Genomic DNA, 22397 nt, shown 5'->3' on the forward strand with positions numbered 1-22397 from the left:
CTTTCTTTATACTCTTCTAAGGATTCACTTGATCTATCCTGTCTGTACCTGACATATGCTTCCTTCTTTTTCTTAACCAAACCCTCAATTTCTTTCTGCATTCCCTATACCTACCAGCCTTCTCTTTCACCCTGACAGGAATATACTTTCTCTGGATTCTTGTTATCTCATTTCTGAAGGCTTCCCATTTTCCAGCCGTCCCTTTACCTGCAAACATCTGCCTCCAATCAGCTTTTGAAGGTTCTTGCCTAATACCGTCAAAATTGGCCTTTCTCTAATTTAGAACTTCAACTTTTAGATCTGGTCTATCAGATCCTTTAGTCCTTTAATAGCTTATTTAAACTGTCACTCAACCTCAGAAGCCCCTGCTGAAATAAAAACAGTTTCTGAAACTCGCCCAAGCATTCATAATCAATTCACTCCAGCCCTTGGGGAAGTATCAACAAAGGCAGGTATTGAAATGAGAAGGTGCTGGTGTTTCTATGCCAGGTGACCAGGCAATCAAAGCAGAGGGTTTTGTTTTAATTCTAATGGCTTCAGATGTTTGTAAATGTTTAAAGAAACATAGAGTCCTTACAGTGTGGATAAAGAGGGTGTTAGATTAGGTTAGTTTCCCTACAGTGTGGAAACAGCATATCCCACCCAGACCCATCCGCCTACCCGATCCCTGTAACCCTGCATTTCCCATGGCTAATCCACCTAGCCTGCACACCCCTGGACACTCTGGGCAATTTGGCTTGGCCAATCTTTGAGGAGAAAGTGAGGTCTGCAGATGCTGGAGATCAAAGTTGAAACTTTATTGCTGGAACAGCACAGCAGGTCAGGCAGCATCCAGGGAACAGGAGATTCGACGTTTCGGGCACAGGCCCTTCTTCAGGAATGAGCAGAGAGTGTTCAGCAGGAGAAGATAAAAGGTAGGGAGGAGGGACTTGGAGGAGGGGCGTTGGAAATGTGATAGGTGGAAAGAGGTCAAGGTGAGGGTGATAGGTCGGAGTAGGATGGAGGCGGAGAGGTCAAGAAGAAGACTGCAGGTCAGGAAGGCGGTGCCGGGCTGGAGGGATTCGGCTGAGACAAGGTGGGGGGAGGGGGGATGAAGAAACTGGTGAAGTCCAAGTTCATCCCCTGCGGTTGGAGGGTTCCCAGTCGGAAGATAAGACGCTCCTCCTCCGACCGTCGCGTTGTTGTGGTTTGGCGGTGGATGAGTCCAATGACCTGCATATCCTCGGTGGAGTGGGAGGGGGAGTTGAAATGCTGTGCTACAGGGTGGTTGGGTTGGTTCGTCCGGGTGGCCCAGAGGTGCTCTCTGAATCGCTCCGCAAGTAGGCGACCTGTCTCCCCAATATAGAGGAGGCCACACCGGCTGCAGCGGATGCAGTAGATGATGTGGGTGGAGGTGCAGGTGAATCTGTGGCGGATATGGAAGTTTCCTTTGGGGCCTTGGAGAGAAGTGAGGGGGGAGGTGTGGGCGCAAGTGTTGCACCTCCTGCGGTTGCAAGGGAAGGTGCCGGGAGTGGAGGTTGGGTCGGTGGGGGGTGTGGATCTGACAAGGGAGTTGCGGAGGGAGTGGTCTCTACGGAAAGCTGATAGGGGAGGGGAGGAAATATATCCTTGGTGCTGGGGTCTGTTTGGAGGTGGCGGAAGTGACGGTGGATGATGCTCTGTACATGGAGATTGGTGGGGTGGTAGGTGAGGACCAGTGGGGTTCTGTCCTGGTGGCGGTTGGAGGGGCGGGGCTCAAGGGCGGAGGAGCGGGAAGTGGAGGAGATGCGGTGGAGGGCACCGTCGACCACGTCGGGGAGGAAATTGCGGTCCTTGAAGAAGGAGGCCATCTGTGTTGTACGTATTTTGAATTGGTCCTCCTGGGAGCAGATGCGGCGGAGACGAAGGAATTGGGAGAATGGGATGGCGTTTTTACAGGGGGCAGGATGGGAGGAGGTGTAGTCCAGGTAGCTGTGGGAGTCGGTTGGTTTGTAGTAGATGTCCGTGTTGATTCGGTCGCCTGAGATAGAAACAGAAAGGTCTAGGAAGGGGAGGGAGGAGTCCGAGACTGTCCAGGTGAATTTGAGGTCTGGGTGGAAGGTGTTAGTGTAGTGGATGAACTGTTCAACCTCCTCTTGGGAGCACGAGGTAGTGCCGATACAGTCATCAATGTAGCGAAGGAAAAGATGGGGGGTGGGGCCAGTGTAGTTGCGGAAGATGGATTGTTCCACATACCCTACAAAGAGGCAGGCATAGCTGGGGCCCATGCGGGTGCCCATGGCTACTCCTTTTGTTTGGAGAAAGTGGGAGGATTGAAAGAAACGTTGTTCAGGGTGAGGACCAGTTCGGTCAGTCGAAGGAGGGTGTCGGTGGTACTGGGTGGTACGGATGGAAAGGAAGAAGCGGAGTGCTTTGAGTCCTTCGTGATGGGAGATGGAGGTGTACAGGGACTGGATGTCCATGGTGAAGATGAGGCGTTGGGGACCGGGGAAGCGGAAATCCTGGAGGAGGTGGAGGGCGTGGGTGGTGTCACGAACGTAGGTGGGGAGTTCTTGGACTAATGGGGACAGGACCGTGTCGAGGTATGCCGAGATGAGTTCGGTTGGGCAGGAGCAGGCTGAGACGATGGGTCGTCCGGGGCAGTCAGGTTTGTGGATTTTGGGCAGGAGGTAGAAACGGGCGGTGCGGGGTTGTGGGACTATGAGGTTGGAGGCGGTGGATGGGAGGTCCCCTGAGGTGATGAGGTTATGGATGGTCTGGGAGATGATGGTTTGGTGGTGGGGGGTGGGGTCATGGTCAAGGGGACGGTAGGAGGAGGTATCTGCGAGCTGGCCAATCCACTCAACTTGCACATCTTTGCACTGTGGGAGGAAACTGGAGCACCCCAAGGAAACCCATGCAGACACTGGCAGAATTTGCAAATAGGTCTGAATTGACCCCAGATCCAGGCGCTGTGAGGCAGCAGTGCTAACCACTGAGCCACCCAAAGAAAGTCTTCAGACTTTGACACTTAAAGAGACCATGTCTGCTATTAAGATTGTTTACATCTACTCCTTCAATCTGTGGTTGCCACACTGTGCATTAAGGCCCCCTGCAGCAGTCAAAATGAGGTCTGTTTGAATTCGGGGCTGAGGTCAGGTTTCCTGTCTGAGTGGGCCAAACCCACTCCCCAGCAAGGAGTGGAACTTTCAGAATTGGGAGCAGGAATTCTGCATCACAGAGCCCACATAGCATTTTTTTAAAGCTCAGGCATGTTTTCCCAACTCAGTGAACTTTAGACTCCAGTGTTTCAGTCCCATAAATCATGGAATGCTGTAGAATCTCTCAGCGCACTGTCCAGACAGTGAAGCTCTTTATAGTCGCAGTTGTTAATGGAAGAAACACAGCAAACTCCCATAAACAGAGATCTGAAAGTGATCACATGACCTTTTAGTTTGTGGTATTGATCATTATTGATAAGGATAGCGGGGGGTCTTCTCTTCTCTGAAGTAATACATTCATCTGAAAGGGTAGTCTAGACGCAGACCTTAACAACATAAATATATCACTGAATTAAAATAAAACCTTTCAACTTGGACCAATCACAACAATTCACCAGAATAGAGTCATTCCATCATACAGCATTGAAATCGACTCTACAGTCCAACCAGTCCATGCCAGCCAAGTTCCCAAACCAAACTAGTGCCCCTGCCTGCGTTTGGCCCATATTCCTCTGACCATTCCTATTCATGTACCTGTCCAAATGTCTTAAGTGTTGTCACTGTACCCACATCTACCACTAACTCTGGCAGTTCATTCCACACATGAACCACTCTCTGCGTAAAAGATAAATAGTTGTCTCTCATGTCTTTTTTTTAAAACATTTTACTCTCGGCTTAAAAATATGTCCCCTAGTCTTGAAACTCCCCATCCTAGGGAAAAGATCCTTGTCATTCGTCTGACAGTGGGTGGCACTGTGGCTCAGTGGTTAGCATTGCTGCCTCACAGCACCAGGTTTGATTCCAGCCTCGGGCATCTGACTGTGTGGAGTTTGCACATTCTCCCCGTGTCTGCGTGGGTTTCCTCCGGGTGGTCCGGTTTTCTCTCTCAATCCAAAGGTGTGCAGGTCAGGTGAATTGGCCATAGTGTTAGGTACGTTAGTCAGAGGGAAATGGATCTGGGTGGGTTACTCTTCGGAGGGTCAGTTTGAACTTGTTGGGCCAAAGGGCCTGTTTCCACACTATAGGGAATCTAATCTTATGTATGCCTCTCATGATTTTATAAATGTCTATAAGGTCACTCCTCAACTTCCTAAGCTCCAATAAAAAGCAACCCTCCAAAAATAAATTCAATCAAGTTTGGGAAACATGATTTCCCTCGCACAAGTCCATGCTTACTATCCCTAATCGGTCCTTGGCTCTCCAAATGCATGTGAATCCTATCTCTCCGAGTCGCCTCCAACAACTTATCCACCACAATGTCAAGAGAAAATTGAAAACAAAATTTATGCCTCACGGGAGGGCAGTGTTCGTTGTCAAGTTGGCTCTGTTTGGTAGTGCTGTTGCCATGGAGACTGCCCCAGTTGATCTTTGACAGTTGACTGCCAGGTTTTGAATAACATGGTATATGAATTTCATTGATAGTGTGATGTAGGTGGTATGTCTCAAAGACTGGCAGCAATTTCTTCAGCTATTTGCAAGAAGGAAGGTACTGATCGTACCTAAGCAGCTCACATTTGAAAATCTCCCACCAAGGTGTCCAACTTTAGATATGACTCTGCAATTAGTCAGCATTTGCTACATAATCCTGAGTGTGCTAAGATTTATGGTGACAATAAATTAGGATTGTCTGTTGAGCTCATAGCATAACACACTCCTATATAGGGGATGGTAGACATATTAATGCACAAGCCTCTATTCTTTCCAAACAGAGAGAACAAGCATTCTGCCTTGTTCAACGTAACCTAATAAATTGAAACATTCTGCACTTCGTTTCTCGGATCTTGACCAATCAGAGTCAATCTGTTGAGTTTACAATTTTCACAAAGTTTGACAGTTAACTGCCAGTCATCAAAAACTGGTGTCTTCTCGATGACAATGTATTTACCAATCAGAGTCCACTTGCCAACCAATCAATGCCATCCTTTCATGCAATGTAAATATTGTTTTCTCTTTACTTCTGTATTCTTGTGAAATGTCCTGATGAGGGGAAGATGAAAAATTGGACAAAATATGTCTTTTTCTTTCAGCCACACCCGAGCTCGGCAGGACAAAACAGCTATTAGTATCGACATCCAAATCTGAAAAATGTGGACTAAGTTTCTTTTTAGTTTCTTGATAAAGTAATTATTCGACTGAGCATACCAGTACAAAATGCATGACGTTTGTGTGAAGATTCAATAATGTGTGGGATATTCGCCTACTGTTCTGCAGGGCCAACTCAAAGATACGAACACGATCTCCCAGCTCCAGCAAAGAGTTTCCACCATCTCCAACTTCTAGCAGCAAATCTTCGCCCATGAGAAGACGACCGTCTTCTCATAACATTGCAGAAAGTAAAAAAAAGACCAAAGACAAGGGCGATCTGGCACGGCAGAAATCAGAGGAGAATACAGGGAGTGATGCTAAATCACCAGAGTTGGCAGAGAGTGACTCTCCAGCGACCACACCAATCAAGGAGCATGATCGGAAGAAAGCAGCTCTAGGTGAAGGTGATTACAACAGCAGCTTGCTTTTATCTAGCCCCTTTAGTGCCGTAAAGTGTCTCTGCACGCATGGCGAGAGTACAATTCAACACAAATTTGACACGAGCCACTTAAGGAGATCCAGGTGTCCAGCAGCGTGGGGACCCGGGTCAAAGCTTCAGCACAAAGGGTCAGCAATTTAGGACTGCATCAAGGAGAAATGCAAGTCTGTGCTCCACTTTGGGTGGACACTCTGGTGCTAAGGCCAATTGATTTTTTTGCTGTCTCCCAGACTCGAAGGGAAATAGAGAGAGAGCAGGTAGGAAAGTGCAGTTGAGACCACAATTGTGTTTAAGAGTGGAGCAGGCTTGATGAGCCTATTGATTGACTTAGAGATGCCGAGATTGAAATCTGATTCACTAAAAGTCTGGAATTAAAAAGCTGGTCAAGTAATGACCGTGTTATCACTGATGATTGTTGTAAAAAACCCATCTGGATCACTACTGTCCTTTTAGAGAGGGAAATCCGCCATCTTTACCTGGCCTGGCCTACACATGTTTAGATTACTTAGTGTGGAAACAGGCCCTTCGGCCCAACAAGTCCACACCGCCCTGCCGAAACGCAACCCACCTATACCCCTAGGTTTACCCCTTACCTAACACTACGGGCAATTTAGAATGGCCAATTCAGCTGACCTGCACATCTTTGTGACTGTGGGAGGAAACCGGAGCACCCGGAGGAAACCCACACAGACACGGGGAGAACGTGCAAACTCCACACAGTCAGTCGCCTGAGGCGGGAATTGAACCCGGGTCTCTGGCGCTGTGAGGCAGCAGTGCTAACCACTGTGCCACCGCGCCGCTCACATGTCTCCACATCCACAGCGATGTGAATCTTAACTGCCCACTGGGCAAGTAGGAATGGACAATAAATGCTGGTCTAGACAGCAATGCTGACATTTCATGGCAAAATCAAAAAAGGAGGCCTTTTGGCCCATTGTATCCACAGAGATCTGACTACACAAAGCCCATTTTCTAGCTTTTGGCCCATAGCACTGGAGGCAACAGCAGAGTGAATATTCAAATATTGCTTAAGATTTATGAGAGTTTCTCACTCAACTCACCCTGTCAGATTGTGAATTCCAGACTCTCAGCAATCTCTGGGCAAACACAAACTCTACTCAACTTCACTCTTAGCCTGCTACCTCTATGCTACTTGAATATTGCCACATCTTCACATATTCTAGCTCGTGTTTCCTATGTTTCAATAAATCAGAGCAGCAAAGAGTGTAAGGGTGCCGTTTCTGTCTATGTCTGAGCCCCAATCCCAAATTTGAGAGCATGATCTCTGCCAAAACTGTCTTTCAATACAAAGCCATCAGACTGGCATAGAAACCCCTTCTGGTTCACCAATGTCCTTTATGGAAGGCAATCTGTCCATTCTTACCTGGTCTGGCCTACCTATGACTCCACATGCAACAGGAGAAAGTGAGGTCTGCAGATGCTGGAGATCAGAGCTGGAAATGTGTTGCTGGAAAAGCGCAGCAGGTCAGGCAGCATCCAGGGAACAGGAGAATCGACGTTTCGGGCATAAGCCCTTCTTCAGGAACGAAACGTCGATTCTCCTGTTCCCTGGATGCTGCCTGACCTGCTGCGCTTTTCCAGCAACACATTTCCAGCTCCACATGCAACACTTAACTGCCCTTTGACGAAGTCCTAGCAAACCTAAGGCTGACCAATGGGGAGAAAAGGGCAACGGTAAGGACAGAAAACAAGGAGAGCTGTGATATTTTCTGTTTTTTTCCACCTCAAGGCTTTTTAAAAGTTTTCCATTCTCCCTTTCCCTGTGTTTTACACCCTATCCATTGACAATTTACTGACACAATTGTACATATCCGGCATTTTCCATTTTCCTCTCAGATTCCCTGCATCCCGTGGCTCCTTGATGTTCTGCTCAGTTTGTGACTGATCTGTGAAGAGAAAGAGGCCATTCAGCCCATGAGATTTGCTGCACTGTTGAAAATGAAAACATAGCCAATTGAGTGCCTCAATGCTATTTTCCTGATCATTCCCATGACCCTTAATGTTTTAAATATGAAGAAATGTATCTTGAACATCTTCAATCTGGGAAACAGAATTCCGAAATAATCTCTGCCCTTGGAGGGAAGAAATTCCTTATTGTCCTGATTAGGGCTGACAGTGGCACAGTGTGCTTTGCAGTGCCAAAGACATGGATTCGATTCCACCCTCGGGCAGCTGTCTCTGCAGAGTTCACGCAGCCTTCATGGGTTTCGACTGGGTGCTCCGGTTTCCTCACACAGTCCAAGGATGTACAATTTAGGTGGATTCACTGTGGAAAATTGCCCATAATGTCCAGGGATGTGCAGGCCGAGGTGGCTTAGCCATGGGAAGTGCAGGGTTAGAGGGATGGGGTGGACCTGGGTGGGATGCTCTTCGGAGGGTCAGTGTGGACTCGATGGGCCAAATGGCCTGCTTCCGTGATGTAGGGATTCTATGATTGTAAATCTGCACCCATTGTGTTCACTCCAGTTCCCTGTGCTGGGATACAGGCAAGGTGATAGAATGCCCTGTTTTGTTGTTGCCCTGTTTTGTTGTTGCTGAGATGTTGAACTCGATTGCGTTCTCGTTGTTGGTTGCGCAGTTTCTCTAGCACCGTGGGCTGTTCAGCTGAGCAGCAGCAGCCCTCCGACTGATTGAGCCGCCTCTCGGCATTTCCCCTTTCAGACGCGTCCTCTACAAAGACCACGGCGGGGACGACGAACCCGGAGGAAGCAGCAAGGCTGCTGGCAGAAAGGCGGAGGCATGCCCGGCTGCAGAAGGAGCTGGAGGAGAAGGAAAGGCTGGAGCAAGAGGAAGCAGAGAGGTAATAGGCTGCTCTGCAGAATGTTTGTAACTGGCTCCTGTCACTGAAGCACAGAGAACAGTGGCTCAGTGGTTAGCACTGCTGCCTCACAGCGCCAAAGACCCCGGTTCGATCCCAACCTCGGGGCAACTGTCTGTGTGGAGTTTGCCCGTTCTGCCCGTGTTTGTGTGGGATTCCTCCGGGTGCTCCGGTTTCCTCCGACAGTCCAAAGATCATAGACTCCTAGAGATGTACAGCATGGAAACAGACCCTTCAGTCCAACCTGTCCATGCTGACCAGATATCCCAACCCAATCTAGTCCCACCTGCCAGCACCCAGCCCATATCCCTCCAAACCCTTCCTATTCGTATACCGATCCAAATGCATCTTAAATGTTGCAATTGTCCCAGCCTCCACCATTTCCTCGGGCAGCTCAGTCCATACACGTACCACCCTTTGCGTGAAAAAGTTGCCCTGTAGGTCTCTTTTATATCTTTCCCATCTCACCCTAACCTATGCCCTCTAGTTCTGGACTCCTCCCACCCCAGGGGAAAAGACTTTGTCCATTTATCCTATCCATGCCCCTCATAATTTTGTAAACCTCTATAAGGTCACCCCTCAGCCTCTGACGCTCCAGGGAAAATAGCCCCAGCCTGTTCAGCCTCTCCCTATAGCTCAAATCCTCCAACCCTGGCAACATCCTTGTAAATCTTGTCTGAACCCTTTCAAGTTGCACAACATCTATCTGATAGGAAGGAGACCAGAAGTGCATGCAATATTCCAACAGTGGCCGAACCAATGTCCTGTACAGCCGCAACATGACCTCCCAACTCCTGTACTCAATACTCTGACCAATAAAGTAAAGCATACCAAACACCTTCACTATTCTATCTACCTGTGACTCCACTTTCAAGGAACTATGAACGTGCGGTCCAAGGTCTCTTTGTTCAGCAACAAGTGAATAGGTCCTGCTAGGATTTGCTTTCCCAAAATGCAGCACCTCGCATTTATCTGAATTAAACTCCATCTCCCACTCGTCAGCCCATTGGCCCATCTGGTCCAGATCCTGTTGTAATCTGAGGTAACCCTTTTCGCTATCCACTACACCTCCAATTTTGGTGTTATCTGCAAACTTACTAACTGTACCTCTTATGATTAGATTAGATTCTCTACAGTGTGGAAACAGGCCCTTCGGCCCAACCAGCCCACACCGATCCTCCAAAGAATAACCCACCCAGACCCATTTCCCTCTGACTAATGCATCTAACACTATGGACAATTTTGCATGGCCAGTTCACCTGAACTACACATCTTTGGACTGTGGGAGGAAACCGGAGCACCCAGAGGAAATCCACGCAGACACGGGGAGAATGTGCAAACTCCACGCCCGAAGCTGGAATCGAACCTGAGATCCTGGTGCTGAGAGGCAGCAGTGCTAACCATTGAGCCACCATGCCGCCCCCTGGGAAAGCACAGCAGGTTAAGCAGCATCCGAGGAGCAGGAAAATTCACGTTTCGGGCAAAAGCCCTTCATCAGGAACCCTTCATCAGAAACGTCGATTTTCCTGCTCCTCCGATGCTGCCTGACCTGCTGTGCTTTTCCAGCACCACTCTGTAACCAATGGCTTGTTCTCCCTGTATTCCATGAGATCTAACCTTGCTAATCAGTCTCCTATGGGGAACTTTGTCGAATGCCTTATTGAAGTCCACTTCTACCATTCTGCCCTCATCAATCCTCTTTGTTACTTCTTCAAAAAACTCAATTCTTATGTTCCTCTAAATGGTTCTTTTTTATATTTCAGTGATTTGCCTTGTCTGGTTCTATTATGTGGAATGTAATACAAATTGTAATAAATGTAATTATAGTGAAACAAAGGCTCAAATTGTTCCCACTCATAAAAGGATTGCGAACCAGACGGTACAGTCTTAATGTGGTTTCCACATGAAGCAAATACAGATGTGCAGGTTTGGTGGTGTGGCCATGCTAAATTGCCCCAAAGTGTTCAGGGATGTGCAAGCTAGCTGGATTAGCCATGTGAAATGCAGGGGTTACAGGGATGGGGTGGGATACTGTTCTGAGGGTCAGTGCAGACTCAATGGGCTGAATGGCCTGCTTCCACACTGTCGGGACTCTATGAACATTGGAGAAACTCAGCAGGTCAAGCAGTATCTGTGGAGGGAGAAACAAGAGTTAACGTTTCGAGTCCAACAATCCTCCTTAAGATCTGACAAGCGTTGGAAAACAACTTTCTTTTACTTTTGAGGAACAAGAATTCAATGATTTCGAGGCCCAGTGCAGAAGACAAGAGAAGTTGTTAATCATGGAGAAAGAGAAAGGGAGATGTGTAAAAGGATACAAATTAGGGACAGAAAGGGTGACAATGGGTCCTTTCTACTCAGAACAAAGGAGACACAAACAAGGCTGTGGGGAGAGAGGGGAGAGAACGTAAGAAAACTGGACAACAGACATTATGCAGTCAGTTCCTGAAGTTATTGAATTCAGTACTGAGACTTGGAGCCTGTGGAGAGTCTAAGTAAAAAAAGAACTATCTAAAGAAGTAGCTGACTCAAAGGAAGAGTCACACCTGATTTGAAACGTTAAGTCTGCTTTCTAACTCCACTGATGCTGCCAGACCTGCAGATTTTCTCCAGTATTCCATGTTCTTGTTTCCGATTTCCAGTATCCGCTATGCTTTGCCTTTATTGGAGTAACAATAGTAATATGTTCCCTGACTACATTCCATTCCTTTCCAACAACATTTGATTGTTCACCTCTGATGTTACAAAACGTTGCCAAGCCAGATTTAATGCTTTGCTGAAGCTGATTACCAAAGAACGTGGTTTTTTTTTTTAGGAATGCCTTAAAGGAGTGTGAGAAATGTTTAAGGTGGGTGGTTCTACTGCACAGGCAGCTGAAGGCATGGGCACTAATTTAGTTGTAATCAGGGTTGCTCAAGAGGCCAGATTCAGAGGAATATGGAGGTTTGGGCGATCACAGAGGCAGGAGTGGCCACATTGCAATTTGAATACAAAAACAGGAACTTTTCAAATGGACCAGGAGCCAGTTTAGGTCAGCAAGCTTGGATGGAGCCATTTTGGGTTAGCAGAGGACAGATGTTTGAGAGACCAGAGACAGCAGTGTGTGGACGAGGACTTGACGTTAGTTGCCACACCCAAAAGAGCAGAAAGACGGGGCTGGATTGAGGCTGGGAGCTGGGCTCCTATCTGCATTCTCATCCCCAACACCAACAGGAAGTAGGTATGATGGAGTCTTTTAGTTTGGGTTTGATGCCAATTAGTGGGATGTTGGGGCAGAGAGGGACTGTCGTAGAGATATAGTAAACCTCCTGTTTAAAGAAATACTAAGTCGGGACTTCTCATGTGTAACCCGATATTGCAACAATAAGAATGGTTTGAAATATTTTGAACTCTTTCTTGCGATTGGCTGTTGGTTTCACTGATAAGGCCCAGCATTTATCACCCTTCCCCAGTTGCCTTTGATTTGAGTGGTTTGCTTGGCCACTTTTACAGCGTGCACCTTTAAAATGTATGTTAGCTGAAATGCAATTATATCACCAACGCTTTTCGCGCTGTTTCAAAAGCATGATTTTTCTATAATGCGGAGTTGCACGAGAACGCAACTATCGCATTATAGAAGAACTACCTGTATATAACTGCAGGCCCAGAGCAATATGTGTGACTCTTAACTACCCTCTGAAATGGCTGAGTAAAACACTTCGAACAAAGGCAACTAGGGTTGCTCTACAAACTCCTGTCTTGCCAGTGATGCCCACATGCCAAGAAGAAATTAAGACCAGCAGAGTACCCAGACAGACAAACCAGTAACCATTTGTAGTGAACGTACCGATCCTCCATTTTGAGGTCTACAAGAGGAGTCAGACTAGTTTGCCCCATTCAGCAATTTTACTGATTTTCTTTTCTCCTTTTGGGTTTGTAGACGGTTGAATGAGTGCCAGCACTTTGGGAAAAGGCAGCTGTAGTTTGAGTAAATCTGGGGTTGTCGCTGCAGGAAACGTCAGGAGGAGCTGCAGAGAAGAGAAGCTGAAGAGACAGCTCGCCGTGAGGAAGAGGCACGCAAACTCGAAGAACAGCGAATACAGCAGGAGCTGGAGCGCCAGAGAAAGGCGGAAGAGGAAAGAATCCTCCGGGAACAACAGGAGAGAGAACTTCTGGCCAGACTGGAGCAGCAGGTAAGGGGTTACATGGTCTGTCCTCAGCGCTGCTATCCTTAGTCTCCAGCCATCCAAAAGCTGCATTGATCCTGCCTCACGGTTCTGGGAGCAGTAACATCACAGCTTATGATGACCTTGGTGTTGTGATAATCCAAGAACAAGGAACAGTATGGCATAAGAATAGGCCCTTCAGCCCACCAAGACTGCACCGACACATGATGCCTTGGATGTAGGTTTGCTCACTGAGCTGCAAGGTTCATTTCCAGACGTTTTGTTACCCTACCAGGTAATATCTTCAGTGGGCCCCGGGCGAAGCACTGCTGAAAGTTCCAGCTTTCTATTTATATGTTTGGGTTTCTTTGGGTTGGTGATGTCATTTCCGGTGGTGAGGTCATTTCCTGTGGTGAGATCACTTCCTGTTCCTTTTCTCGGGGCGGTAGACGGGATCTAACTCGATGTGTTTGTCGATAGACTTCCGGTTGGAATGCCATGCTTCGAGGAATGCTTCGCCTGAAGCCCACTGAAGATGTTACTGAGTAGGGTAACGAAACGTCTTGAAATGAATCTTGCAGCTCAGCGAGCAAACCTCCATCCAAAAACCTCAACCTGAGCTACAAATCTTCTCAAAACACATGATGTCTTTCTAAACTAAAAATCTTATGGCTTCTATGGATCTCTTTCACACTTTCCCCCTTTTACCTTGTGGACTGCAGATGCTGGAGAGCCAGAGGTCAGGCAGCATCTGAGGAGCAGGAGAGTCAACGTTTTGGGCATAAGCCCTTCTTCAGGAATGTTTTTTTGGGGGGGGCGAGGGGGGAGGTGGGGAGGTGCAGAGCGAGAAATAGGAAGGTGGGGGTGGGAGGAAGGTAGTTGGGAAGGTGATAAGTAGATGCAGGTGGGGGATGGTAGTGATAGATCAATGGGGAGGGTGGAGCGAATAGGGATGAAGGAAGATGGGTAGTTAGGACAGGTCAAGAGGGCGGTGCTGACTTGGAGGGTTGGATCTGGGATGAGGTGGGGAGAGGGGAGATGAGGAAACTGGTGAAGTTGATGTTGATGCTGTGTGGTTGGAGGGTCCCGAGGCGGAGGTTGAAGTGTTCTTCCTCCAATCGTTGGGTGGCTTGGATTTGGCAATGGAGGTAGCTCAGGACTTGCATGCCCTTGGCAGAGTATGGGGCGGAGTTGAAGTGGTCAGCTACTGGGCAGTGGGGTTGTTTGGTGCGTGTGTCCCAGAGATGTTCCCTAAAACTCTCCCCGATGTAGAGCAGGCCACATAGAGAGCAACAGACGCAGTAGATGAGGTGGGTGGATGTGCAGGAAAATCTCTGCCGAATGTGAAAGGATCTTGTGGGGCGTTGGACTGAAGTGAGGGAGTAGGTGAAAGAGCAGGTGCCAGGAGTGGAGGTTGGGTTGGTGGGGAGCATGGACCTAATAAGGGTGTCACGGAGGGAATGGTCTCGACGGAATGCTGATCGGGGTGGGGAGGGAAATATTTCTCTAGTGGTGGGGTCTGACTGTACGTTGTGAATATAGTGGAGGATGATGTGTTGTATCAGGAGGTTAGTGGGGTGGAAGGTGAGGACCAGGAGGGTTCTGTTCTTGTTGCATTTGGAGGGGTGGAGTTCAAGGGTGGAGGTGCAGGAAATGGAGGAGATACACTGGAGGGCAATGTTGGCTACATGGGAGGGATTATTATGGTCTTCGAAATAGGAGGCCCTCTGGGATGTTCTGGAGTGGAATTGGTCCTCCTGGGAGCAGATACTGCAGAGGAACTGGGAGTAAGGGATTGCGCTTTTACATAAGGTTGTGGGAGGAGGTGTCGTCCAGGTAGCTGTGGGAGTTTGAAATAGATGTTCGTGTTGAGTTAGTCGCCGGAGATGATGACGGAGAAGTCCAGGCTCCTTGCCCCTCACCACTTCCACCCCCACGTTCCTGATGAAGGGCTTCTCCCCACAATGTCATTTCTCCTGCTCCTCAGATGCTGCCTGACCTACTGTGCTTTTCCAGTGCCAGAGTTTTCGACCCCTTTACCCTAAACCTATGTCCCCCAATAACTGACATTTCAAAAAGGCTCCCACTATCCATTCTATCCCTGCCTCTCTTAATTTTGTAACCTTCTATCAGGTCGCCTCTCATCCTCCAATGTTTATGTGAAAACAAACCAAGTTTGTCCAATCTCTCTTCATAGCTAATAGCCTCCAAATTAGGCAAAATCCGAGTGAACTGTTTCTATACCCTCTCCAGAGCCTCCACATCCTTCTGCTTGTGTTCACAATATTCCAAATGTGGCCTAACTAAATTTCTGTACATATGCAACATGACTTGGCAATTGTATACTCTATGCCCTGACCAATAAAGGCAAGCATGCCATAATCCTTCTTGACTCACCTTGCTATTTTCAGGGAACTGTGAACCTGTACACCTAGATCCCTCTTTATGTTGATACAACTAAGGGTTCTGCCATTTACTGTATACTCGCTTCCTGCATTAGATTTTCTAAAGTGCATCACCTCGCATTTGTCTGGATTAAAATCAATCTGCCATTTCTCCACCTGTCTTCAGCCTGTCTATATTCTTCTGTATCCTCTGGCAATCCAGCTCATTTTCCGCAGCTCCCCCAATTTTTGTGTCATCTGCAGATTTACAAATCAGACCACCCGCATTCTCTTCCAAATCATTTTGTGTATATTTCAACAACAGGGTTCCCAGTACTGATCCCTGTGGAATACCGCAGGGAATAGAACATTGTTCTATCAGCGGGTTCAGCTTCTGGGTTTTGTATTCCATTGTTACATTACTGGAATAATAATCAAGGCATCGGATGTTGGAAAACTCTGTGATTTTGAGAGTTTGATGTCAGTAAGGGTAGCCATAAAATTGTGGTGTTCTAAAACCCTTCCTCACTCTTCCCAGGAAAGGAGGATTACTTTCCCAGAATAGGCCAGTTAGCTTAGTGTCCGTCATTGGAGAAATGTTAGAATCTTTTATAATGGATATAATAGCTCAGCATTTAGAAATACAATCTAATCAAGCAAAGTCATGAGATTAAATCATGCCTGACAAATTGATTAGAATTCATGGAGGAGGTAACAATTAAGATAGACAAAGTGGCGAATGTAATATATTTGGATTGTCAGAATGGTATTTGGTTAGGAACCATGCATGAGGCTGCTGAATAAGTATTGGAGGGAGCATATAAGCATGGATACAGGATTGGCTAATAGAAGACAGAGTGTTGGCATGACGGGGGCATTTTCAGGATGTAATTATGGAGTGCCCCAGCGACCAGTGCTGGGACCACAGTTATTGACAATAAATATTAATGACTTGGATGAGGAAAGTGAATGCATTATAGCCAGGTTTGCAGATGACACAATAATAGTGGGAAGGCAAGTGGTGAGAATGACATGAGGACACTGCAGAGGGACATAGACTGCCTCAGTGAGGAGGCAGAAAATTGACATGGAATGTAATTTGGAGAAATGTGAGGATGCGCACTCTGGCAAGTATTCTGGTGGGGCCTCCGATGCCTTGATTATTATTATTTAAATGGAGTAGGATTGCAGAAAGCTGCAGCAGAGCAGTGTTTTGGAGTTCTCTTCCATGAATCACAAAAAAAGCTGACTGTAGGGAAGGACAATGGAATAGAACATAGAAAAGTAGAAAAGTACAGCACAGAACAGGCCTTTTGGCCCACGATGTTGTGCCGAGGTTAATCCTAATGTCAAATATAGTAACTTCACCTACACACCCCTCAACTCACTGCGCTCCATGTGCATGTTCAGCAGATGCTTAAATGCCCCCAATGACTCTGCTTCCACCACCACAGCTGGCAACGCATTCCATGCATTCACAACTCTCTGCGTAAAGAACCTACCTCTGATGTCTCCTTTATACCTTCCTCCTAATATCTTCAAACTATGACTCCTTGTACCAGTCAATCCTGCCCTGGGGAAAAGTCTCTGGCTATTGACTTTATCTATTCCACTCATTATTTTGTACACCTCAATCAGGTCTCCTCTCTTCCTCCTCCTCTCCAGAAAGAAAAGTCCAAGCTTATTCAACCTTTCCACATAGTCCAGGCAGCATCCTGGTAAACCTTCTTTGCACCCTCTCCAAAGCCTCTGTATCTTTCCTATAGTAGGGTGACCAGAACTGGACACAATATACCAAGTGTGGCCTCACCAGGGACTTGTAGAGCTACAGCAAGACCTTGCAGCTCTTAAACCCTAACCCCCTGTTGATGAAAGCCAAAGCACCATATGCTTTCTTAACAACCCTAGCCACTTTGGTGGCAACTTTGAGGGATCTATGTACTTGCATACCCAGATCCCTCTGTTCCTCCACACTGCCAAGAATCCTGTCTTTAATCCTATATTCAGCATTCGAGTTTGACCTTCCAAAATCATCACTTCACATTTATCCAGGTTGAACTCTATCTGCCATTTCTCAGCCCAGCTCTGCATCCTGCAGCCTGCAGTAGCTCTCTATACTATCAATGACACCTCTAACCTTTGAGTCATCTGGAAATTTACTAACCCACCCCTCAACCTCTTCATCCAAGTCATTTATAAAAGCTACAAAGAGCAGAGGCCCAAGTACAGAGCCCTGCGGGACCCCATTCAACATTGACCTCCAGGCAGAATACTTTCCATCTACAACCACTCTCTGCCTTCTATCAGCCAACCAATTCTGAATCCAGATAGCCAAATCTCCCTGTGTCCCATACTTCCTGACTTTATGAATGAGCCTACCATGGGGAACCCTATCAAATACCTTGCTGAAATCCAAATGCACCACATCCACTGCTCGCCCCCGTCGTCGACTTGTCTTGACACCTCCTCAAAGAACTCAATAAGATTTGTGAGGCATGACCTGCCCCTCACAAAGTCATGCTGACTGCCTTTAATCACACAATGCTTTGCCAAATAGTCATAAATCCCATCTCTCAGAATTATTTCCAAAACTTTGCTGACCACAGACATAAGACTTTCTGGTCTATAATTGCCAGGGATTTTCATATTCCCCTTCTTGAAAAGAGGAACAACATTCGCCTCCTTCCAATCCTCCAGTATGATTCCCATGGAGAGTGAGGAGGCAAATATCCTCGCCAGCAGCTTAGCAACCTCCTTTCTCACTTCTCGGAGCAGCCTAGGATAAATCTGGTCAGGGCCTGGGGACTTATCAATCTTAATGTTTTCTAAAATTTCAATCTTGATCTGGTCAAGACTGTATCCCAGCTCCTCTAAGTTTTCATTTACAACAAGTTCCCTTTTCTTGGTGAAAACGGAAGCAAAAAACCCTATCTGCTCAGACTCCACGCACAAGTTCCCTCCACTATCCCTGATCGGCCCTACCTTCTCCCTGATCATTCTCTTTTATCTTTCTTTAGGAAGAAAAAGGAATATTGGTCCTTGTTTCAAAGGGAATGGAGTGTCAAAGAAAGGTTTTGCTAAAATTACACAACGCACTAGTCAAACTACTGGTCAGATCCACGCCCCTCTACAACTCACCCTCCCGTCTTGGCACCTTCCCCTGCCACCGCAGGAATTGCAAAACCTGCGCCCATATCTCCTCCCTCACCTCCATCCAAGGCCCTAAAGGAGACTTCCACATCCATCAAAGTTTTACTTGCACATCCACCAATATCATTTATTGTATCCGTTGCTCCTGATGCGGTCTCCTCTACATTGGGGAGACTGGAAGCCTCCTAGCAGAGCGCTTTAGGGAACATCTCGGGGACACCCGCAACAATCAACCATACCGCCCCGTGGCCCAACATTTCAACTCCCCCTCCCACTCTGCCAAGGACATGGAGGTCCTGGGCCTCCTTCACCGCCACTCCCTCACCACCAGACGCCTGGAGGAAGAACGCCTAATCTTCCGCCTTGGAACACTTCAACCCCAGGGCATCAATGTGGACTTCAACAGCTTCCTCATTTCCTCTTCCCCCACCTCACCCCAGTTCCAAGCTTCCAGCTGAGCACTGTCCCCATGACTTGTCCTACCTGCCTATGTTCTTTTCCACGTATCCACTCCACCCTTTTCACCCCCCCCCCCCGACTTATCACCTTCATCCCCTCCCCAACTCACCTATTGTACTCTATGCTACTTTCTCCCCACCCCCACCCTCCTCTCATTTATCTCTCCACCCTTCAGGCACTCTGCCTGTATTCCTGATGAAGGGCTTTTGCCCGAAACGTCGATTTTACTGCTCCTCGGATACTGCCTGAACTGCTGTGCTTTTCCAGCACCACTGATCCAGAAACTACAGATGGAATACTTTGAATAATTTTGAACACTTTATCTAAGGAAGAATACAGCGGCATTGGAGGCAGATGAGAAAAGGTTCACTCGGTATGGAGGGACTGTCTGACAGGAGGTTTTGTTTTTAATTTACTCGTGGGAGTGGGCTTTGCTGCCTGGCCAGCATTTATTACCTGTCCCCAGTTGCCTCCTGAGAAGGTGGTGATGGGCAGCAGTCCACATGCCCTTAGGGAGGGAATTCCAGGATTTTGATCCAGCAACAGTGAAGGAATGGCAATGTATATTTCCTGTCCCCATGACTTGTCTGGACCTGTCCTACCTGCCTATCTCCTTTTCCACCTATCCACCCCACCCTCTCCTCCCTGACCTATCACCTTCATCCCCTTCCCCACTCACCCATTGTACTCTATGCTACTTTCTCCCCACCCCCACCCTCCTCTAGCTTATCTCTCCACGCTTCAGGCTCACTGCCTTTATTCCTGATGAAGGGCTTTTGCCCGAAACGTCGATTTCGAAGCTCCTTGGATGCTGCCTGAACTGCTGTGCTCTTCCAGCACCACTAATCCAGAATCTGGTTTCCAGCATCTGCAGTCATTGTTTTTACCTCAATATATATTTCCAAGTCAGGGTGGCGATTGGCTTAGGAAGGGAACTTGGATCTGGCAGTATCCCCATGTATCTGCTACATTTCTCCTTCTAGATGGAAATGTGTTTGGAAGGTGCTGTCGAAGGATCTTTGCTGGATTTCTGTAGTGCATTTTGCAGTGGCAAGCAACATTCGTGCCACACAAAGACCATTACCAATAAGAGACACTCTAACCAACACCCCCTTGACATTCAACGGTATTACCATCACTGAATCCCCCAATGTCAACATCCTTGGGGTTACCATTGACCAGAAATGCAACAAGACTCATCACATAAACACAATGGCTGCATGTGCAGGTCAGAGACTAGGGATACTGCAGCAAGTAACTCACCTCCTGACACCCCAAAGTCTATCCAGCATCTACAAGGTTCAAGTCAGAAGTGTGATGGAATATTTCCCACTTGCCTGGATGGGTGCAGCTCCAACAACACTCAAGAAGCTTGACACCATCCAGGACAAAGCAACCCGCTTGATTGACACCACAATAAAAAGATTCAATCCCTTCACCACCAGCGCTTAGTAGCAGCAGTGTGTACTGTCTACAAGATGCACTGCAGAAATTCACAAAAGTTCCTTACACAGCAACTTCCAAACTCACGACCACTTCCATCAAGAAAAACAAGGGCAGCAGGTACTTGGGAACACCACCACCTGCAAGTTCCCCTCCAAGCCACTCACCACCCAGACTTGGAAATGTTCCTTCCCAGTTGTTGAGTCAAAATCCTGGAATTCCCTGCTGGCATTTTGGGTCAACCCACAGCAGGTGGACTGCAGTGATTCAAGAAGACAGCTCACCATCACCACCTCAAGGGCAACTAGGGATAGGCAATAAATGCTGGCCAGCCAGCGACGCCCAAGTCCCACAAATGAATTAAGAAAGAAAGATAATATACATAGCTGCTAATGAATGTCAGTGGCGCGAGGCCATGGATAGTTGTGGATGTGGTACTAGTCAAGCGGGTTGGTTGAGTTGGTTGGGTCAATACTCATTGACTTTACTAAAACATCTGAGATTCTTAGAGGGCTATTGATAGTGTAGGTGTGGGGAGATTGTTTCCCCTTATAGGAGAGTCTAGGATCAGAAGGCATAATCTCAAAATAGGGGACCACACATTTAAGACATAGATGAGGAATTTCTTCTGTGAGAGTTCTTTACCACAGAGTGCTGTCGAAGCAGGGTTAAATAAATTCAAGGCTGAGAAGGACAGACTTTTTAAGCAATAAGGGAATCATGGGTTCTGGGGAAATAGGCGGGAAAGTAGAGTAAGATTATCAGATCTCATTGAAAGGTGGAGCAGACCTGATGGGCTAAATGACAAAGTTCTGCTCCTCCATCTATTGGTCTTATGGTCCAGCCAAATGTCACTCCAGATCCTACCAATGTGATTGACTCTCCAACATCCTCTGTATTGGCTGAGGGTACCTGCACTGTATGGACTAGAGTGATTTAGGAAGGCAGCTCACCACCACCTTTTCCAGAATAACTAAGGAAGGATGATAATTGCTGGCTCAGCAGAAAACTAAAATGGAAAGTTAGTCTCCCTAGGAATCAGAGAAGCAGCTTCAAACACCTCCTCCTGTTTCACTGGCCAGCATGTTAAATCCAATGCTTCAACTCTGACTTTGCTGCCTAGACTGTGATCATCTTTCCCAATGGAAAACTCGTGATATCTTTCCTGAACCTCAGTAGTGAGCGAGCTTCTAAAATATGTTGCCCTTTCTCTGTGGACAATGAATGGTCAACCCAGAAGTTTATCCTGTTGCTGTCTATACTAGCTGTTTGCTAGAGCAATTCATCTAGTCTCACAGTCCCATCTTTACCTGTTGCCCTGCAATCCTTTTCCCTTCACATAATGATCCAATTCCCTTTTGAAAACTTCAATTAACCTTGCCATCATCTTCAGCACATTCCAGATTCCAACTTCTCACTACATAAAAAGGCCATTTTTGTTGCCATTTTTTTTCAAATCTGTCTTCTCAGGTTCTCAATCCTTCCACCAATAGGGGGAGTTGCTCCCTGGTCTACTCTGCCCAGACCCTTCCTGATCTTGAAGACCTTGGTCGAATCTCCCCTTGGCCTTTTCTTCTCTGAGGAAAACAGCTCCCATCTTCTCTGATCGTTCTGTTATCCTTCTGCCAAAGTGAAACACTTCAGACTTCTCTACATTAAATTTCATCTACCACTTGGCTGCCTATTCCCACATCCTCTATCCTTCCAAAGATCAACACTATCTTCCAAACAGCTGACAATATTTCCAAGCTTTGTATCATCCACATTTTGAAATTGGGTACGCCAAGTTCTAGGCCACTATATATATATATATATATATATATATATCAGGAAAAGCAAGTGTCCCAGGGGAACACAACTTCTAAAGCTATCCATTAACCCTCACTCTTTGTTTCCTATCATTCAGCCAATTTTGCATCCACATTGCTACTGTTCCTTTATTCCATGAGCTTTAACTTCCTTCCTAAGTCTGATGTGTGGCACTGTATCAAATGTCTCTGGAAATCCACGTACATCAGCAGCAACAGCATTACTTTCATCGAGCCTCTCTATTCTTGCATGAAAAGGTTCCAGTGAGTTAGTTCAACACCATTCGCCCTTTACAAATCCATGCTGGCTTTCCTGAATGAAACTGCATTTGCCCAAATAACTCTCATTCCCATCATCCCTCAACAGATGAAGAATGGCAGCAAGTCTTTCCCCTCGTGGGAACATGCCTTGGCTGTATCTGAACTATCTGCTCTTGGAAGGTGTCCATTAGAGTTGTGCCTGTCA

General features: G+C 47.1%; 1 protein-coding gene across 6 annotated transcripts in view; it reads left to right on the forward strand.

Annotated features, from left to right (window-relative positions):
- Nucleotides 1-22397, forward strand: part of LOC122554875 (MAP7 domain-containing protein 2-like) — a 116181-nt gene that overhangs the window by 62421 nt on the left and 31363 nt on the right. For all 6 annotated transcript variants that reach the window (XM_043700231.2, XM_087993138.1, XM_087993137.1 and 3 more), the window contains 3 exons: nucleotides 5391-5668; nucleotides 8386-8524; nucleotides 12534-12714. In XM_043700231.2, the coding sequence (XP_043556166.2) occupies nucleotides 5391-5668; nucleotides 8386-8524; nucleotides 12534-12714 (598 nt within the window). The remainder of the gene's footprint in view (nucleotides 1-5390; nucleotides 5669-8385; nucleotides 8525-12533; nucleotides 12715-22397) is intronic.

The sequence above is a fragment of the Chiloscyllium plagiosum genome, unplaced genomic scaffold (assembly GCF_037043375.1).
Source record: "Chiloscyllium plagiosum isolate Xiang-an unplaced genomic scaffold, Cpla_swu_hap1 HiC_scaffold_12, whole genome shotgun sequence".
NCBI classification, from domain to species: domain Eukaryota; kingdom Metazoa; phylum Chordata; class Chondrichthyes; order Orectolobiformes; family Hemiscylliidae; genus Chiloscyllium; species Chiloscyllium plagiosum.